General features: G+C 37.7%; 2 protein-coding genes across 2 annotated transcripts; both read right to left on the bottom strand.

Moving 5' to 3' along the window:
- Positions 1-6,254: 6,254 nt before the first annotated feature.
- On the bottom strand, positions 6,255-7,742 carry LOC131010619 (homoserine kinase-like). Its single transcript, XM_057938232.1, has one exon. The coding sequence runs from the start codon at positions 7,606-7,608 to the stop codon at positions 6,484-6,486; it is 1,125 nt and encodes a 374-aa protein (XP_057794215.1). The 5' UTR covers positions 7,609-7,742; the 3' UTR covers positions 6,255-6,483.
- A 3,835-nt stretch (positions 7,743-11,577) lies between these two features.
- On the bottom strand, positions 11,578-18,503 carry LOC131010618 (gamma-secretase subunit APH1-like). The gene is made up of 6 exons (XM_057938231.1): positions 18,229-18,503; positions 17,981-18,136; positions 16,591-16,676; positions 15,304-15,429; positions 13,745-13,872; positions 11,578-11,929 (listed from the first exon to the last, which is right to left on the bottom strand). The coding sequence occupies exons 1-6, from the start codon at positions 18,339-18,341 to the stop codon at positions 11,786-11,788; spliced, it is 753 nt and encodes a 250-aa protein (XP_057794214.1). The 5' UTR covers positions 18,342-18,503; the 3' UTR covers positions 11,578-11,785.
- Positions 18,504-18,689: the final 186 nt, after the last annotated feature.

Here is an 18,689-nt window from a genome sequence, read left to right as displayed (position 1 = left end):
AACAAATTAATTTTAATATTTTAATTGAATGCTATTTCTGTAGTGGCATGTAATAAACTTAAGAATATTTACTTATATACAATTAATAATAAACATGGACATATTAGAAATATACTTGTATAATTTTATTTTACAATAATTTTCTTAATCATTGTGTAGAATTCAATCAGCCTATATAACTGGGATGAATGAAGTCTTTTGAAAAAATTCAGAGTTGTATATTATGCATCAAATATTAAAAATTCTAGAAAATCTTTTTACTAATATACATAAATAAAGTTTTAGAAATTTTTCTTTCTTAATAGAAACCTAAAATAAAAACATATGAATATTTTGATGGACATTTTAACTAGCTAATAATGATAGTTGATAAAAATATGTTGTTAATTGATATTGGTCATTGATTTAACTTACATACAACTATAAAAAGTCACCTTTATTTAAACAATTATAGTATTAGTGAGATCTCTCTTATATAAGTTAAAAAAATTATCAATATTATCTTTTAAGATATAAAAATATTAGTATAATATAAAAAGACATTCAACATTTAAAAGTATTGATTACTTATACTTTTAAATAATTTAGTTAAATAACTATTACCGTGCATCGCACGGGAGCAAAACTAGTACCAAGCAAAGATAGATGCAACTACTCAAATCTCGAACCAAATCATGGGACTATAAATTAACCAGAAAATTTACAAAATGTACACCAAAGTAATTAATTTAACCAATCACCTCTATTTCAAACTTGTACAAAAGCAACCAGCAATATAGTGGATTCTGGATACGACACAATACCAACAAAATTGCCAAAAATCCAAATTAAATAAGCGATGCTACATATTTACTTCTCTCCAGACCAGGGTAACTCGCATCGGTTTGCAAAGCACTATTCAAATCTCAAACTCGATAATAGATACAAAAACACCATATACTTCAAACCAATAAATAAAGATAAAGTGCGAACTCATTCCTGCTCAAGGAATCAACGACATTGTAGCTACGAGTATACCTAAAACCGGATGCATCAATAGAAAGATGAGTTAATAGTTTTACCCGAAAATAACATGAACAGGAAAGCGGCCTGAGCTGAAATGTCGTAGATGGCACCTGAAATCGCAAGTCATGCTAAACATAGGGTTTGATATGCATAAAAAATATCAATGACATTGTAGCTACGAGTATACCTAAAACCGGATGCATCAACAGAAAGATGAGTTAATAGTTTTACCCGAAAATAACATGAACAGGAAAGCGGCCTGAGCTGAAATGTCGTAGATGGCACCTGAAATCGCAAGTCATGCTAAAACATAGGGTTTGATATGCATAAAAAATACACAAGACGTTAAAGGATTGTCGTCCTCTTCTTCTTTGGCCTCCCCGGCATCTCTTTGATAGACTATTAAAGGTTTCACTTATGTTATTGTCAACAATGTCACGTAAGGGAAGAGTGGATATAAAAGCATTACCAGAATTTAATTGAACCTCTTCCAACAAAGCTCTTGCAAGCCTCGCCATCCTCCTTCATATCCTCTTAAGCTTGTTTTGAAGATATATTACCTTTTGTTGGTCGCTAATAATGGCAAATCCAAATCTGTCTCAGATATGCCCAACTCATCAAACAATGTAGTGAGAAACCACCTCCATCATATCTGGTTTTCCACCTCAACAATAACCCATGCTTTGATTGTTTCAATCTTTTCCCATAGCACGCAACAACACACCTCCTAATATTGAAAAACACCATATAGATCTATGTCTGGGATCTTCTAATCTCAAATTTAATCTAATCTGGCTGTACTCAAGCAGTTGCGTTAAATAAAGCTTTCCAAGAGAGAGGGCTTTACCTGCTACCGAGCTAATTGATGCATTTGGTTGGTCCATATGCATCACCTTCGTTCCTGAAACATAGCGAACAAAGTGAGATCCCATTCTCTACTTTCTATAGCCAGTCTGTAATGAACAAAATGCACCTTCAAGGCATCTCATATCTGAACTTGAGCTGATGCAACTCAAGCTCTCTGTTTTTAACTGTTACCGGAATATTCCTGCAAGCATCAGTTAATCGCGAAAAGATTTCTGCAATCTATGCTTATTACCTTTTCACTAAGGTTGATCCCTTCCTTAATTTGGTCATCTATGCATTCAGTCATCATCCTAAAATTAGCTTCACCTTTTCTTATCAATAGCCACACAATACAAGATCTATGTCATCGCTAAAAACATATTTAATTTTTCAAATACAATTTATATACATTTTGTTTTATTTTACCTTTATTTACTATTCCAAACATCATTTAAGTAAAAGAAAATCTTAATATAATTCCAAATAAGAAAATGGACTATAATTTAGAATATCCCAAAAAGAAATAAAGAAGTTGATACGACAAAATTATTAGAGCATCTGCAATGGGCTTACTGGATAACCTACTTGATAGTGGGGGACCACATTAAGTAAGTAGTGTTGCATTGAGGTTACTTGATAGCCTACTTGATTTTTTTAGTTTTGATTTTTATGCTTTTCATTTAAATTTAATTGCTCAAATTTAATAACACAATTTATTTCAAATTTAAATTGCATTAATTATAAAATCCTAAATATTACATAAAACTTTAATAAAATAAAAACAATTCCTAAAAATTAACTACTCTGGCCTTAGAGGTCCGAAACGTGCTCAAAGGTGCTCCACCGAATCATTTCGAAGCTAAGCATGTAGATGTCTATCTCGAAGAATTGAATCTCTTCGCACGTATTCCTCGAAGGACACCAGTGTTTGTCGAGCACTCTCCGTCGAAGTACTGCTAGACGCCCCGTCGTCATCTCTCCAATCGAGAGCCGCTTCACCTTCGTGCTCCACAATCATGTTGTGGAGAATGATGCAACACAACATGATGTCCTTGAGGTGCTGTACGTACCAATTGCGCGTCGGACTTCGAATGATTCCCCACCGAGCCTGAAAACTCCGAAGGCGCATTCGATATCCTTCCGTGCCAATTTTTGCATCTTCTTGAACCTTGCCTCCTTCGGATTGATCGTCATTGGTGGACTCTTGACGAAGCAACGCCACTCCAGATATATGCCGTCACACAAGTAGTAGCCCATCCGGTATTCGCGCTGGTTGGCATGAAAGACCATCGGCGTCGCCGTTCCTCCTAACACGTCGGAGAAGATAGGCGACTGATTCAGCACATTGATGTCGTTGTTCGAACCAGCGACGCCGAAGAAGGCGTGCCAAATTCACAAATCGTGGAATGCAACAGCCTCCAATATCAAGGTGGGCTCTCCCTGATCATCGTGTGTGTAGGCGTCGTGCCACGCCTTTGGGCAGTTCTTCCACGCCCAATGCATACAGTCTAAAGCTCCCGAGTTTCCCGGGAAAATCGTGTCGCGCCTCGTGCATATGAAGGAGGTGTTGGACGTCCGTGGGCGTTGGACGGCGCAGGTAATAGGCTCTGAAAGCCCGGATGACCGCCTTGCAGAACTTCTTGAGGCATACACGCCCGGTGGAGTCGGCGACTTTGAGATACTCGTCGAAAACATCCGCACTAACCCCGATGGCTAATTGGCGGATAGCCGATGTGCATTTCTGCAAAGGAGAGAGAGAGAGTCTCGACCGATTGCATCAGTGCTCATATGGAAGAAAGTATCTTCACCTTGAACAGCATCGATGATGCGCAAGAACAGCTCCTTCTGCATTCGAAAACGACGCCATAAAAAAGTAGGACCATACGTCGGATTGTCGTTGAAGTAGTCTTGCATAAGACGTACATGGGCATCCTCACGATCACGGTGGACGTATGATCGGGGACGTTCGACACGCGCCGGCTCTGGCGCCGGTTGGGAGCAGTATGGAGCAAGCACTTGTTTATGCAACTCTACCCACTACACGAACTTTTCAGCTACAACCCACTACACGAACTTTTCCGTCATTTTTGGAAGAACAAAGATGAGATTTTTTAAGAAAAATTGAAGGAGGAAGAAGGAGGTAGAAGGAGTGGGTTGTGATGAATGAGGGAGGGAGAAATAGTATTTATAGAGACAAAAAAGAGAAAATAAAAAATAAAAAAATGCCAAACGACTAAAATAGCCGTTGGATCAAAAAAATAAAAATTAATTTAGCCCAAATAGCCGTTGCTATTTTTAAAATTTTAAATTTATATTCTTTTTATTTGAGCACGTGCCGTGCACGCGCTGCTCGAGTGCTACACGAGCACTCAAGTATGGCTCGAGTAAACCCCCCCTCCCCCCCCGACAACGCCCCTACACGAGTGCAACGCTCTACTTGAGTAAGCCTTCGAGTAGAGCGTTGCGGATGCTCTTAGTATTTTATTAGCAGTAAGGCAGTGTTGTTTCAAAATATGGCTTTTGGGATGTAATTGTGAGAAAATGAAATCTATTTTGGTTGTGTTGATGAAGTAGTAAATGTTAAATTCCAAGTTTACAATTTTTTTGTTAGATTCTGTATGATAAGTAGGGAGTGTTATATTTTATGAGCTATAACTTATTACTAATGATAGAGAATGATGACACTAACAAAATATTCCTCAAAAAAAAATGACACTTACAAACACAATAGCTGCAGAGAACTGCTTCGACTTACTGATCATATCAAATAATTTTAATATTTTAAATTAAAATTCTCTGATATTCCACAAAGTCCTAATTTCTACTATTCTATATACTCACTAAACAATGAAGCATCTTCATTGTCAAGATTGAAAGAACATCTCAACCTTAAAGACTGAATATGCATACCAAGCAAAGATAGATGCAACTACTCAAATCTCGAACCAAAACATGGGACTATAAATTAACCAGAAAAATTACAAAATGTACACCAAATAAACTTATAATTAATTTAACCAATCACCTCTATTTCAAACTTGTACAAAAGCAACCGGCAATATAGTAGATGCTGGATAGGACACAATACCAACAAAATTGCCAAAAATCCAAATTAAATAAGCGATGCTACATGTTTACTTCTCTCCACACCAGGGTAACTCGCATCGATTTGCAGAGCACTATTCAAATCTCAAACTCGATAATAGATACAAATTCAAACCAATAAATAAAGATAAAGCACGAACTCATTCCTGCTCAAGGAATCAACGACATTGTAACTACGAGTATACCTAAAACAGCATGCATCAATAGAAAGATGAGTTAATAGTTTTACCCGAAAATAACATGAACAGGAAAGCGGCCTGAGCTGAAATGTCGTAGATGGCACCTGAAATCGCAAGTCCTGCTAAACATAGGGTTTGATATGCATAAAAAATACACAAGACGTTAAAGGATTGTCGTCCTCTTCTTCTTTGGCCTCCCCGGCATCTCTTTGATAGACTGTTAAAGGTTTCACTTATGTTATTGTCAACAATGTCACGTAAGGGAAGAGTGGAAATAAAAGCATTACCAGAATTTAATCGAACCTCTTCCAACAAAGCTCTTGCAAACCTCGCCATCCTCCTTCATATCCTCTTAAGCTTGTTTTGAAGATATATTACCTTTTGCTGGTCGCTAATAATGGCAAATCCAAATCTGTCTCAGATATGCCCAACTCATCAAACAATGTAGTGAGAAACCATCTCCATCATATCTGGTTTCCCATGCTTTGATTGTTTCAATCTTTTCCCATAGCACGCAATAACACGCCTCCTAATATTGAAAAGCACCATATAGATCTATGTCTGGGATCTTCTAATCTCAAATTTAATCTAATCTGGTTGTACTCAAGCAGTTGCGTTAAATAAAGCTTTCCAAGAGAGAGGGCTTTACCTGCTACCGAGCTAATTGATGCATTCGGTTGGTCCATAAGCATCACCTTCGTTCCTGAAACATAGCGAACAAAGTGAGATCCCATTTTCTACTTTCTATAGCCAGTCTGTAATGAACAAAATGCACCTCCAAGGCATCTCATATCTGAAGTTGAGCTGATGCAACTCAAGCTCTCAGTCTTGTTACCGAAATATTCCTGCAAGCAACAGTTAATCGCGAAAAGATTTCTGCAATCTATGCTTATTACCTTTTCACTAAGGTTGATCGCTTCCTTAATTTGGTCATCTATGGATTCAGTCATCATCCTAAAATTAGCTTCACCTTTTCTTATCAATAGCCACACAATACAAGTATATTTTCTCCTCCTAGCAATCACCATTACTATCCCATTTCCAAGAAAATTAAGAAGAGTATGAACATTCAACTCCACTTTTGTCCAAGAAAACAGATATAGTCATATACACAACACATAGGCTCAGAATCATATTCTGCAATTTATATCAATAGAAACCACCTAAAACAGCCATTGCTAGATTGGAAATCACATATTCCATTATTCCTACAACATCCTTAAAAAGCACAACAAAAAAGATCCCAAAATGCCAATCCACACCAAAATGAATGCAATCTTAGAAACTAAACATTTGAAAGAGAAGCAGTATTAATGAAATGCATGAGCCATAGATAAAACTACATATATCATCTTGGCACACTGCTGACAAGCCTCGCTCCAACTCTATCAAGCTGCTTCACCATTGCCAAAGACTTCAAGTTCCCCTCTCCCCAAAAGGCCTCCACCATTCTCTCCCCAATCTCCCTGCCCCTCTCTTCGCAGTCCGTCACGGCCACCGCAGTCGGCCCAGCCCCGCTGATCGTGCACCCGAACGCCCCTGACTCGATTGCTGCCTTCTTCACCGCATCCATCCCCGGAATCAGCGGCGCCCGCCTCGGCTCCACAATCTTATCCGACGACAGCGCCTTCCCCAATCCAATTAGGTCACCTTGCAGCACCGACGCCACCAGAGCCCCTGCCTGGCTGCAGTTCCACACGTGGTTCGACATAGAAACCTCCGGCGGCAGCGCCGCCCTCATCTTCTTCGTTGGGGCTTCAAATTCCGGATTCACCAGCACGAAATACAGACTCTTCTCTTGGGGGAATTTCAGCTGCATCAGCTCCAAGGGCTCGTAGCTGCGGATCAAGACGAATCCGCCCAAAATCGAGGGTGCCACGTTGTCGGCGTGGTAGCCGGAGACCTTGGCCTCCGACTCCAATCCCGCGATCACGAGCTCCGATGACGACAGAGGGCCGCCGAAGAGCTCGTTGACGGCGACTGCGGCGGCGGCGGCGCTGGCAGCGCTGGAGCCGAGGCCGCTGCCGAGGGGGAGGCCCTTCTCGAGGGAAAGGGAGAGCCCAACAGAGCGGATGCTAAGCATCTTCATGACGGCGATGGCGGCGATGCCGGCGCAGTTCCAGAGGGGGTTCTTGCTGAGGCGGGAGCCGGCGCCGGAGATGTGGGAGATGGAGACCTCGCCGAGGGGGACGTCCGGGTCGACACGGAGGCTGACGTAGTCGCCGATTCCATCGACGGCGCAGCCCAGGAAGTCGAAGCCGGGACCCAAGTTGGCGACTGTGGCGGGGGCGAAGGATTTGACGGCGGAGAAGACGGGGAGAGGCTCGGTAGATTTGGTGTAGGTGGAGGAGGGTAGTGCGGATGTGGATGTGTTGAATCTTAATTGGGTTGGGGATTTTGATGGTGATGTGTTGGCGGTAGTGGCGGTGGCGGTGGCGGAGATGGTTGTGAGCTTCAGGCATACGGTGGCCATTGTGAGTGAGAGAGTTGGAGAGTAGCGGCGGGGTGAAAAGGCTCTCTTTTATGTAACGGGTCGGGTTTAAGCGCCGTGACAGTGAGTTAGGGGAGAGTGGCGGCGGCGCTCATATAAGCGGATGTGTTTTTTTTTTTTTTGAGGGAATAAGCGGATGTGTTTCGGTATTTATTTCAAAATTTTATTTCAACTAATTTGATCATTTTTTATTTTTGAATCGTCTTAATTAAATTGATCATTTTTTTAATAAAATAAAAAAAATAAAAAAATATTTAATTACTTATTCATTTTATTATCAAACACATTTAAAAGAAAAAAAAAATCAAACGGCTATATTGAGGAAAAGAACATGTTAATTTCAACAACAATGACGACGATAATAATAAGAGTTAATTGCTCATAAAATACTGAACTTTCATCGAATTCTGGTTTTGCATACAAATTTTGAACTGTGGCGTGATAATTACTAAACATTTGATTTTATCTAATATGTAATATGGTGTGCCAGTTTTAACGTGGCATATTTATTCTTGCGTGACAATTAGTTGGCAAAATAATATTTTTTATTTAATTTCTTATCAATAAAAAAAGAACACAAAGCAAATAACTCAAATTGCCAATAATTTAATACATCAAATCAAATAATAGTATTTTTTAAATTGAATTAATTCAATAATAGTAAGAGGATTCTTGGAATATAGGTGTGTCAGTCAAAGAATATTTTAATTATCAATAATTTAATATGTAAAAAAATTATTTAGCTAAGTAATAAAGTTTATTAAATTTTCATTAACTAAAGATTTTTTTTTATATATAAACTATACATATTTATACTATTTGAATGACTTCTATTATATATATTGGAGTAATCAGTGTGTAATAGTGAATTAGAAAAAAATTAATTTAAACTTGAGAATTAAAAAAATACTACTCCCTCCGTCCCGCTATTCAAGTTCCATTTTCCTTTTTGGGTTGTCCCACCGATAATGTCCCGTTTCCTAAAAAGGAAATAATAAGGGGATGCTTAACATTAAATGAGATCACTAATTATTCAACTAATAAACCCTTAATTAATTGATTTCCCCTCTATTCTCTATCTCTCTCTCTATCTCTCTTTCTCTCGTCTCTCTCTCTGCGCCTGAGTCTCCACCGCCGTCGTCTGCTCGTCGTCGGAGGAAGCCTTCTCCTCCACCTTCACCACCCTAGCCGTCTTCTCCTCCACTTGCCTTTCCCCTGCTCGTCGTCGAAGGAAGCCGCCCTTCGCCCTTCGCCCTCACCTGCCGCCCCCGCCGGATCTGTCCTTCGCCCTTCGCCCCCGCCGGATCTGTCAAGGGAGGAAGCCGCCCTTCGCCCTCACCTGCCGCCCCCGCCGGATCTGTCCCTTGGCTGAGCGACAGCAATTCTCGTCGCCGCCCTTCTCCTCCCTCTGATCTCCTCCGCCTCCGCCTCTCACCTCTGATCTCCCCTAACCCTCTGCAAAACCATAACCCCTAATTTGGGTTGCAGATTTGGTTGGGGGAAATCGTTTGATTTCTAAGTTCGATTTGGGTGGGTTGCAGATTTATGAGCTTGATTTGGGTGGGGTTGTGGTGATTTACCGGCGGTGGTACAGGCGGTGGTGCGGTGGTGATTTACCGGTGGTGGTGCAGGCGGTGGTGCGGTGGTGGTGCAGGCGGTGGTGCGGTGCTTAATTAAACTAATATTAAGTTTTTTGAAGACACAATTTAACTCTTAATTTTAGTCTCCTTAATCTCCGTGCCGAAAAGAAACGAGACTTGAATAGCGGGACGGAGGGAGTATTATTTGATTTGATATATCAAGTTATTGACAATTTGGGTTATTTGCATTGTGTTCTTTTTTTTTATCAATAAGAAATTAACAATAGATATGTCGCGTCAAATATTGACACGTTATATTAGCCTGATATTTGACTGGAATTTAGATTAGTAGCAAAATCAGATAAAATTTAAAGTTTAGTAATTTTCGCGCTACAGTTCAAAGTTTGTGTGCAAAATTAGAATTGGACGAAAATTTAGTATTTTATGGGCAATTAACCCTAATAATGATATAAAAAAAATGCAAAAGCAAACCTACCAGCCGCTATTATTGAATCTTCTCTCAGTGGTATTTTGAGCTGCTACCTAGGTAGCAAATTTGCTATCCCATGAAACTTTGCTATCCAGAAAAACTTTTTCACTATGGTGCTCACTAGTCCACGTGGACAATTACTTCAAACATTTCTTCTATAATGAAAACTCTTAATTTATAATTAAAAATATATTCAAATAACTTCAAATTAATTTACTTTCAAATAATCTTGAAACAATTCAATTTTGAGCCATCTAGCATTTTTTTAATTCTTACAAAATGATGAAATAAAGTTTCAATTGAAAGAAAAGAAAATTTCCGTTGCAAGCAATCCAACATTTTATACGTGTGTAAAGTGATGCATCATAAACAACACGTAAATTAGATTTGGTTCACTCACAAAAAATTACTCCCTCTCTCGGATCCATTAAAATGATTTGTATGCATTCCAATTTTAGTTACTCCACTGTAAGATGTCTATTTTTATAATTGATAAAAATCAATCCTTAAAAAAGTGTAGCATCATCTACCACTTTTAACCAATTACACTTTTAAGTCTATCGTCTTATTAAAATTTATGCATCCTTAATTAGCTTGAAAAAAAAAATTATGCATCCTTAATTAGCTTGAATTTTTTCAGTCAGCCGCCTCTAAAATTTGGTTGCCAACTTAAGTTTCAATTTGCAACATTGAAGAGCTGAATTAATTGAATTTTAATTAAAGAGCTGAATTAAATGAATTTAAGTTAAAGTCCTAATGTTAATTAAATTAAAGTCTCCCGCCCTAATTTTAGAAGATCTAATTAATTGAAATTAAGTTGAAGTAAAAAATGTTGACTTAATTAAATAAGAATAAAATAAGTTTAATTACATGTATTAAACATGTGGGCTAATACACTTTTCTCTTTAACCTAATTCTCCAAAATACTTGTGCCGAAAAGTTTTGTGTCTTCATTATTGGGACGGCAAAATAACATCATAAGTTGACTAGCCAATGATGATTTAATCAATTCGAGTATTCTAGCTCGGTAGCATTATTTTTTTTTAATAAATTAACAGTATTAAATAAATAAATTTAAAGGTCGCGCCACAGGGGACTCGAACCCAAGACCTTAGGTCTCAGGCAATAACCATTTATCGTTTGACCAACACACGCACACAACTCGATAGCATTCCTTTATTTGTAGGAGTGGGCGATCAAGTTATGAGCCTGAATCCCTTCACCCCCAATAATAACAATAATAATAAAATAAACAATGATTTAATCAAGCACATATGAATAAATAATTGTATACTCTAATTAAATAGTACTATCGAACAATCGACCAAGATTGATATTATATTTCATCAACCATAATTATTATAAATAAAAAGGAATAATATAACTTATATAGATAGTAATATACGGGCCACTAAAAAATACACTTATAAGAAGAAATTCAAGCAATCGACCAAGATTGATATTATATTTCATCAACCATAATTATTATAAATAAAAAGGAATAATATAACTTATATAAATAGTAATATACGGGCCACTAAAAAATATACTTATAAGAAGAAATTCAAGCAGCAGCAAATACCATTTTTGTTACTCCCTCCGTCCCACCTCACTTGCCCTAGTTCTTTTCGACACAGTTATTAAGGAGAGTAAGATTGTAGTATAAAGTAAGTACGTGGATTTATATTTATTGTAGTGCAAATTTAATTTAATTTGATACAATAAAATATTTTGAAATAAATAATAAAGTTCAATTTTTTATTGAGACGAACACATAATATTGTAGCACCTTACTCTATGTTCTATTCTTATTACTTAATTTATTTATATTCATACAGTGATATATAAAAAAAAAGTGAAAAAGAGAAAAATACATGTACATGAATTAACATCTGTGTAATTCATAACCGTACCCTGATAAAATCTGCAGTTGGTAGATATCAGACAAAAGTGAACATCTGCATCTAAAAAAAATGTATACAATCAAATTCAACAGAGCCAAATTCACAATCATTTTAAAATTCAACAAAGCACACGATCTTTTACAGAAAGCAAATAGGCAACCTAAAACTGTATGATCCTAAGTTCGTCACTGCAAGTTTGTTGCCCTGCTCTGGTTATCTGTCAGTCTTCTCCACACGGTGTTTCCACAATGTATTAATGTTACGATTGCCAAGACATACAGTAGAGGAATGCCGACGACACAGCCCCCAGATGCAAGATTTATCAGTGTCTGCAAGGAGACAAGGGTTGATTCAAGAGTCGGGAGAAATGTGGTTTCTACTCCAGAGCATGATAACATATGATCTCAGATTTTACAACTGAGAACTTCTAGTTTTTCTTGCTCCCTAATGTTTTAAGACATTTCAATACAGACATATCCTTTGTATGCATATATCTACCTCAGACAAAACTATACACATTTTGGTCTTTGGAAACCCAAACAAGAAGGGTTATGTATTGTTCTATTGTTTTAGCGAATTCTCAAAAACGTCACAACCTAAAGGTATTAACAAAATGATACTCAACCTACCAAAAAATATTGTTTCTGTCCTATTAAAATTTTTTCGTGCTCTGAGATTGACGTGGAATGCCGCACCGTCTACATGGAATCTAGGGTGTATTCTTTAAAAAAATGAAATATTCCCTTTGATGATTTGAAACGGCATCGTTTCTTCATGGAGTAGTGCCACCTGGAGCGGCTGGAGGTGGTGGTGGTGGTGGTGGACGTGGAGAACACGGCGTCGCAGCAGATGCGCCGCTACACCCTCACTACCTCTCCTCCGCCGTGCGGCCTCCTTTCCTGATGGACCCCTTAACCCTGCTCCGAGAGTTAACCATCAGCATCTTGCTCGACTGAATAGTCCAAGTCGATGACAATTTCCGCTTCGGCTCCGACTACTCCTTCCCCGCCACCATCAAAACCACCAATCGCTCCAAGCACGTCTGGCAGACGTGCCACTACACCCTCGAAACCTTTGTCCACTTCACCAACTACCATCTCAAGCACACCGAATACATCCAGAACGCCCATGCCCTCCGCATCCCCGCTGTCACCCTCCCAGATTGGAAGCCCCTCCTCGATTACCTCACCCCAAAAGTCCAATGTCCCCCTCGATTTCCCCAACATTAACTCCCAAATTAGCAACATAGATCGCAGCTTGCAGTACGAGGCGGGCGATGCCGTGGGTTTGGACAACGAGACTAGTTTGATCGAGCTGATTAGGGCCAAGGAGAAGCTGATTAAAGACAAGGAGGTAATGCTGGTGTTCAAAAGTTCTACAGCGTGCTGACCTCGGCGTTGAAGAGGGATGAGGAGAGGCAGGGGATGGAGGTGCTGCAGAGGAAGGATAACATTGTGGCAAAGAAACGATGCAGTTTCACATCGTCAAAGGGAATATTTTGATTTTTTCTTTTAAATACACCCTAGATTCCATGTAGATTAATATATCCACGGTGGATATCCGGCATTCCACGTTAATCTCACGGCACCAGAAAGTTTTAATAGGACAGAAACAATGTTTTTTTGGTAGGTTGGGTATCGTTTTGTTAATACCTTTAGGTTGGAACATTTTGGAGAATTCACTAAAACGATAGGACAATAAGTGACGTTGACCCAAACAAGAATGTGTTCGAGTTTAGCATAAGGACCCTATGAAAACTAAGAATTTCAACTAGGGACACTTCACAATGACCTGGGATGTTCATATAGTTTGCTATTCAGTAATCAGACATCCGTATCAATCAATGTGAATTACATAAAAGCAGAGTGAAGGCCTCTTCACCCAGTATCAGTAACAAAAAAAAACCCTCATAGCTCTGGTAAAGCAGTATAGGCACAGATTCAAATCCAATGGTTGTTCACTACCTCGTGAAAAATGTAATATTGATCAAATCTATTTTTACTCAATCTCCACATTGGTGAGGCAAAACCACTTTTTTTAGGCAGAGTGAGGCAAAAACACTTAAATAAGCAATCTGTATAGCCAGTATAACTTTTATGTAGTTTATATACTTATTGCTAATGATAGAGAATAATGACACTTACAAACACTCCAGCTGCAAGATGAACAACAGGAGCAAAATATTGGTCCTTTTTGTTGCCTTCCGAGTAACCATTGAATGCAATAACCATAGAGAATGTGTGGATTGTAACAAATGCAAGGGCCATAATAGCTGCAGAAAAGAGGAGTAAGCAGTGTTGTCAGAATTTAGAAGACTATGTACATATGCGGATGATTTACTGCATCATAAATAATATCGTGACAATCATGATAAAAAAAAAAAAAAAAAAAAAAAAAAACAAGGACAATACCACAGCAAATAAACAACAAATAAATGTATCAATTATGGATGCCGACTTTTGATCCAATACAATATCATCCAGGATAAATTCAAACAGTTAAATGATTAAATTGCAGCAACAGTAACAATCTAAGTTCATAATGATACTAGATATATATACATGAAATGTCGTCTACAACTTTCAAGGCATTACTTGTAATATCACTTTATGTAAAACGTATCTCATTGCAGCAGCAGCAGCATTTATGCAGCAAATACACTTCATCTCTGTTTAGAGTTAACTCTGCTGCACCAGAAAAAGTGTGAAGTAGCCTAAAGGAATCTTCAGGGCCTCATGCTCATCGTCTTTTACATACATACATAAATAAATACATACATACACACATACATACATACATACATACATACATACATACATACACATACATACATATATCTTTGCAATAGGACATGATTTTAATTAATGATCATAAGTTAAAAACAAAAAGAGCAACTGGGAATTTAAGTACTAAACAAGGTTTCTTGTGCCAAAAGAAATTGGATATTTCCTTTTGAGAGAAGAGATTGCTTGTTTCCTTTTATTAATGAATAGTAACCATGGTTTCTATGAAAGTTATGATAAACAAATTTGATCTTCAAAGAATCATTAGGGTACTAGTGTTTCTTCTGATTGTTATTTGTATAATTAAGGGTTTGGTTTTAGGAGAGGCAGCCAAGATTTTATGCTTTGCTTTTCAGCTGTATAGACTACAATACAACAGGGAATTATCCCTGGTATCTTTTCAATTATATTTCTTGTTTTAAATACCATCTCCTCTTTAATAAGATTTCATTTCTTTTTGAGTTCATACAATATCTCTCTCTTTACTAAATCAAATTGGTCAAACGCAATGGCCATTTCAATCCACACCAGAAACAATAGATCTTGATGTAATAGAGAAATAGCATTAATTCGTTGCAAGAGAAAATGCAGGCAATCAGAGAGTCAAAGGAGATAAATTTGATATCTTCGTAGAAAAATTAAGTAAATTAGACTGTTTGAAGGAGCTAATAACTATTTCAATCATAGAGAAGCTGGGAGTGTCCAGCAAGAGAATCAAAGATAACTCGGCAGTATACATTACATAAAAAGGCACTAGGCTACTAGCTATAGTAAATCCGGGACATATTAACAAACATGAGATGCTACAAAATCTTTTCATAATCAGCCAGATGCTCAAAGTCCATACAATTAGTTCTATTACTCTTAGCTTTCATGATTCCAATTTAAATCGCACGATGTCAAATCAACCAACCACTTACCAGATACAAGAAAAAATGGTATTTTTGAACATTTTTCCACATAATATGTTGCTGGTCCAAATGCAGGAGTTAAAAGGCTTATGCAGAAGAAAACAGCATGAGCCACACCATGGCCCATTCCACCAGCTGCAAGTCAAAAGCAATAGCATTCAACACAGGACAACAGAAGAAGGTATGGGAAAATAACTTTAACCAAACAAGCAGTTCAAATTCAAGGGGTGGGATTGGGGTGGGGGGTTTCCAAGATAAATTGCATGTTTCACATAACATATACTGAAAAGTTTTCTAGACCATCCTTTAATGCTGATTTTTACCATTTCAGTAAAACTTCAGAAGGCCGAGTTTAATAATTATTTACCCTGCTAAAAGCCCTTGCTAACTCAAAATCAAATTTGATTCTAGAACTAGGATGATTTATAGGAGAAGCATGTGCCTGGACCACTAAAAGTTTAATAAACATGAATATAATGATACCAGGTACTAATTTTTAACCATACCTCCACAACTGAAAAAGAATGTAACTAATAGCATGTCAATTAAACCCAAAGAGAGATGAATAGCTACTTCCGACATTTTTCGTGTGGAAAGTTGCAATAGATGATAGCTTTACTTTCCACATACAAGGATGACTTCCAGCCTTGTAACAGACCAGAGTTGTTATAAAAATCTACCAGTCAAAACCATTTGTGTTAGGGCAGCAAATCAGAAAAGTAATAAGAATCGGGTTTCATCTTTAAACTGGAAGCAAATTTGTTAGGTACCAGGATGATTTCCTCAAGGTTTTGATGTCACTTGCTATTCAAATTGGTTAGGAACTCTAGATAGATATTACGAGTTTTCTTTTAATATGGGAACTTGAAGGAACAAGTATGTATATACTACCAGGATTTGACAGGAGTTGCAAGGTAATTAAGCTTAAAAAGACTCCATGGATGGAGTAACATGAAAGATTCAGCTTGATATTAGTCCATTTTATGGACATCCAGACACCAGGCTGACACTCTTTTCAGCAAAAAGTTGACAAGAACTGAAAACACTTTTTATGTACGTAAATGATACAGTAATTACTGATTTTGACCATCAGAAAGTGGTCGAGGGAACTGAAGGCTGGTCTAAAGAGCGATCAGAGACTGCATGCACATTTTCCCAGAAAGGGATTTACGAATACTACAAAGAGTTTGAGCTCATCAAAAGGTTTTCCACAAACATGATTAGGAAAGGAATGGAGGACATCAGCACCCTTGCACACACATATACAAATACTCAAATACAATCCAGCAAACGTACCAAGTGAAATTTGCATCTTATCGGTGATGTACAGGCGAGGTTTGGAGACTCTATCTGCATAGGCATCCAACATTTCTTCCATCCTCCTAATTCAGATTAATAATACAAATGTTCTAAAAGATTAATTCTGGTTAATTATAAAATATACATAGAGCAAATTAAGCAGTAGCAAATAGACAGATAAAACCACAAGCAAGCTTCACAAAACAAAATCAAGAGTAATGCATGCAGTTGACAGACCAAGCCATATTTGGTGCATATTTAAGTACAGGATGAATCCAGGAAAAGCTTCCTGTGTTTGATTGGCTTATTCATTAAAACAATGTGCAATAAAATATTGGAAATAAATGGGCGACAAGCCTCTCCAACTATACCATAACATCAAAAGATTATATGCACATCCAACCAGGATTAGAGATACTATTGAGTATCAAGATGAGTATTATTTTAAATCCTAGTCAGATGATACAAAAGCTGATCTCTTAGATCTCCAATCAAAGCAGAAAATGCAATATCAGTAAAAGGACAAAGCATGAGCAATCTTTTAAATTTAACTAAGGCATGTTCTAAACTGGAATTTACTGTTAAAATACTCCCTCTGTCCCTCAAACATCTTCCTCTCTTTCTATTTTAGTCCGTCCCCAAAACATCTTCCTAACCTATTTTTGGAAACAATTTCACTAATTATTACTCTAGTCTCTTACAATTTCACTTTTTGTGGGACCCATTCTCCACTTTCACTAACTATTACTCTTACAATTTCACTTTTTATGGGACTCATTCTCCACTTATCAAATACACAACTAACTTTTATTAAAACCTGTGCCATCCTTCCGTAGGAAGATGTTTGGGGGACAGAGGGAGTATGAATATGTAAAACCAAAAGTCAAATGCATGTACATAGACTAAATCACTCCAATCATTGCGACCGAGTCAATAACTGAAAGGACATCTTCCACACAAGACATGAAACTACATAATACGTATTTGAGTTACATAGCTATGCATGCTTAATAAGATAGCATTTTCGTTGCTTAGATAGCATGCATTCTTAGTTCAACAAATAAAGGCATTGTACTTCAAGCAAACATAGAGTAAACCATATGAAACCTTCCTTTACGAAAAGCAATATTCCAACCCCTTGATAAATGGATAATTCCCATTTCAAACACACGACTTATTCTCCAATCAAGAAGGCCGCGAACCAACTCTTGAAGAGTCAAGGCATGAGATACCTCTAAATTTATGAATACTTATCATCAGTTCATCATTCATCATATGACCTCATCCAACCACTAAAACAAAGAAATGACAGGCCTCAAAAACACAAATTCCATGGGGATCAACGAGTAACTAAAAGCGTTTCACGGTAAGTGAAAATAAAACTAACTTGTTCACTTTCCACAAGAAAATCCGGAGAGCTTCTTGGAGGGCAACGGAAGTAAGAATTAGCAGCGAATAAGGCCACCACGTCGCCGTTTTGAACGGGAGAAACGCTCTCCAGACTGCCGATAATGCAATGAGACTCATCAGCCATACCAATGTACTACAATCAAAAAGCAGAATGCACGACTCAAAGATAGCCCTAACTTGTATGTATTTCCAATAATTCCCAAATTCAGAAGAAAGAGGGAAAACCTGGAGAGAAGAGTTAGAGTGAGAAAGGGCTTGCGGGAAATAACGGCGACGAAGAGTGAGAGAGAGGGGCCCAGTGCTAGCAACGCGTAGCCGATCCCCGCCGCCACCGTCATCTTCCTCCGCCGTATTAAGCTCCCCTCTCAATCTGAATCAACACTTATATGGCTTGGCTTTGCGTGATCTATCAAATCAAATGTCTGTTTCCTTCAAAATTTTGACTGTCTCAGTTTCTGTGGAAGGGGAGGGAAATAAAATAATTAATTAATTGTAGTTTGGATTAAATAAAATAAAATAAAAAGGAAGACAACTTTATTCAATAAATCTGGGTGAGTTAATATATAAAACTATCCACTTTCATATTGTAAAGATAAAAATTGTCCACTAAGATAAAAATAATAAAAACTGTCCACTTTTTGATTGAAAAGATAAAAGTATCCTCCTTTAAATATATGTACTCTCTC

This window comes from Salvia miltiorrhiza, chromosome 2 (genome assembly GCF_028751815.1).
Source record: "Salvia miltiorrhiza cultivar Shanhuang (shh) chromosome 2, IMPLAD_Smil_shh, whole genome shotgun sequence".
NCBI lineage: Eukaryota > Viridiplantae > Streptophyta > Magnoliopsida > Lamiales > Lamiaceae > Salvia > Salvia miltiorrhiza.
This window is presented reverse-complemented; position numbering and strand designations above follow the sequence as displayed.

Coding starts and splice junctions, on each gene's coding strand:
- LOC131010618 (XM_057938231.1), bottom strand. CDS start 18,341: ATGACGGTGGCGGCGGGGATCGGCTACGCGTTGCTAGCACTGGGCCCC. Junction 18,137..18,228: donor ACTCTAACTCTTCTCTCCAG/GTTTTCCCTCTT, acceptor TTTTGATTGTAG/TACATTGGTATGGCTGATGA. Junction 15,430..16,590: donor TAAGATGCAAATTTCACTTG/GTACGTTTGCTG, acceptor TTTGACTTGCAG/CTGGTGGAATGGGCCATGGT.
- LOC131010619 (XM_057938232.1), bottom strand. CDS start 7,608: ATGGCCACCGTATGCCTGAAGCTCACAACCATCTCCGCCACCGCCACC.